Source organism: Herpailurus yagouaroundi, unplaced genomic scaffold (genome assembly GCF_014898765.1).
Source record: "Herpailurus yagouaroundi ecotype Mexico unplaced genomic scaffold, PumYag 61623, whole genome shotgun sequence".
Lineage (NCBI taxonomy): Eukaryota > Metazoa > Chordata > Mammalia > Carnivora > Felidae > Herpailurus > Herpailurus yagouaroundi.
In genome coordinates, this window is record NW_024415933.1 from 1 (window position 1) to 1245 (window position 1245).

The following is a 1245-nucleotide window of genomic DNA, read 5'->3' on the forward strand; positions in this document are numbered from 1 at the left end:
CAGCCGTGCCCGGGCGCCGGCTCCAGGCGTCAGGCCCGCGGCGCCGCAAGCCCCAGGCTGCCCGGCCAGACAAGCGGCCAGCGGAGCGGCCCCAGGAGCGCGGTGACGAGGCGGCGGGCTCGGACCAGGCCTCCGACCTGGACAGCGTCGAGTGGCGCGCCATCCAAGAGGGCGCCAACTCCATCGTCACGTGGCTGCACCAGGCGGCGGCCGCGGCCACCCACGAGGCCTCATCTGGCTCGGACTCCATCCTGTCGGAATCCGGGCTGTCAGGCTCCACCCTGCAGCCGCCGGTGCACAGGAAGGGACAGCGGCTGCAGGCGGGCGGTGCCGCGAGGCCGAGGCCGGAGAAGCGGGACTCAACCCTGGCCCAGCACGGCCCCAGTGGCCCCGAGAAGCTGCGTGGTGCTCAGAAGATGGCGTGCAGGGTGCCGGCCGTGCTCCGGGGACGGACCGTGATCTATGTGCCCAGCCCGGCCCCCCGGGCACAGCCCAGAGGCAACCCCGGCACCCGTGTGGCACCGAGGAAGGTGGGAGCCCCTGCGCAGCCCGCAGCGCCGGCCAAAGCCCCCAGCCCCGGGCAGCAGCAGCAGCAGCAGCAGCAGCGGTCTCGAAGCCTACACCGGCCGGGCAAGATCTCGGAACTGGCGGCACTGAGCCCCCCCCAGCGGAGCGCCACGCCGCCCGCCCGCCTGGCCAAGGCCCCCTCGTCCGGCTCCTCCCCGGCCTCCCCGGCCTCCCAGCCCCCGCCCAGGAGGCCGCCCTCGGGCCCCCAGGCTGCGGGGCCCCTACCTGGTCCCGGGGCGTCTCTGGCGCCCCAGACGCCCGCGCGGGCCCTACTGTCCAAGCAGCACAAGACGCAGAAGTCACCCGTGCGGATCCCCTTCATGCAGAGGCCCGCCAGGCGGGGGCCGCCAGCCCTGGCCCGGGCAGCCCCGGAGCCGGGCCCCAGGGGCCGGGCAGGAGCCGAGGGAAGCCCGGGCGCCCGAGCGGGCCGCCTGGGCCTGGTGCGCGTGGCCTCCGCCCGCTCCAGTGGCAGCGAGTCCTCCGACCGCTCGGGTTTCCGGCGGCAGCTGACCTTCGTCAAGGAGTCCGCGGGCCTGCCGCGCCGCCGCCGCTCAGAGGTGGCCGCGCCCGAGGCCGCGCCCTCCGCCTCCCAGGGCGGCTCCCCCCGGCGCGGTCGGCCCGCCCTGCCCGCGGTCTTCCTGTGCTCCTCGCGCTGCGACGAGCTGCGGGCGGCCCCCC

General features: G+C 77.1%; 1 protein-coding gene across 1 annotated transcript; it reads left to right on the plus strand.

Annotated features, from left to right (window-relative positions):
* Window positions 1-5: 5 nt before the first annotated feature.
* On the plus strand, window positions 6-1241 carry LOC121024243 (adenomatous polyposis coli protein 2-like; the record flags this gene model as incomplete). Its single annotated transcript, XM_040466506.1, has 1 exon — window positions 6-1241. A coding segment is annotated over one exon (1236 nt), but the record flags the coding sequence as incomplete, so codon positions are not given.
* Between the last annotated feature and the right edge of the window lie 4 nt (window positions 1242-1245).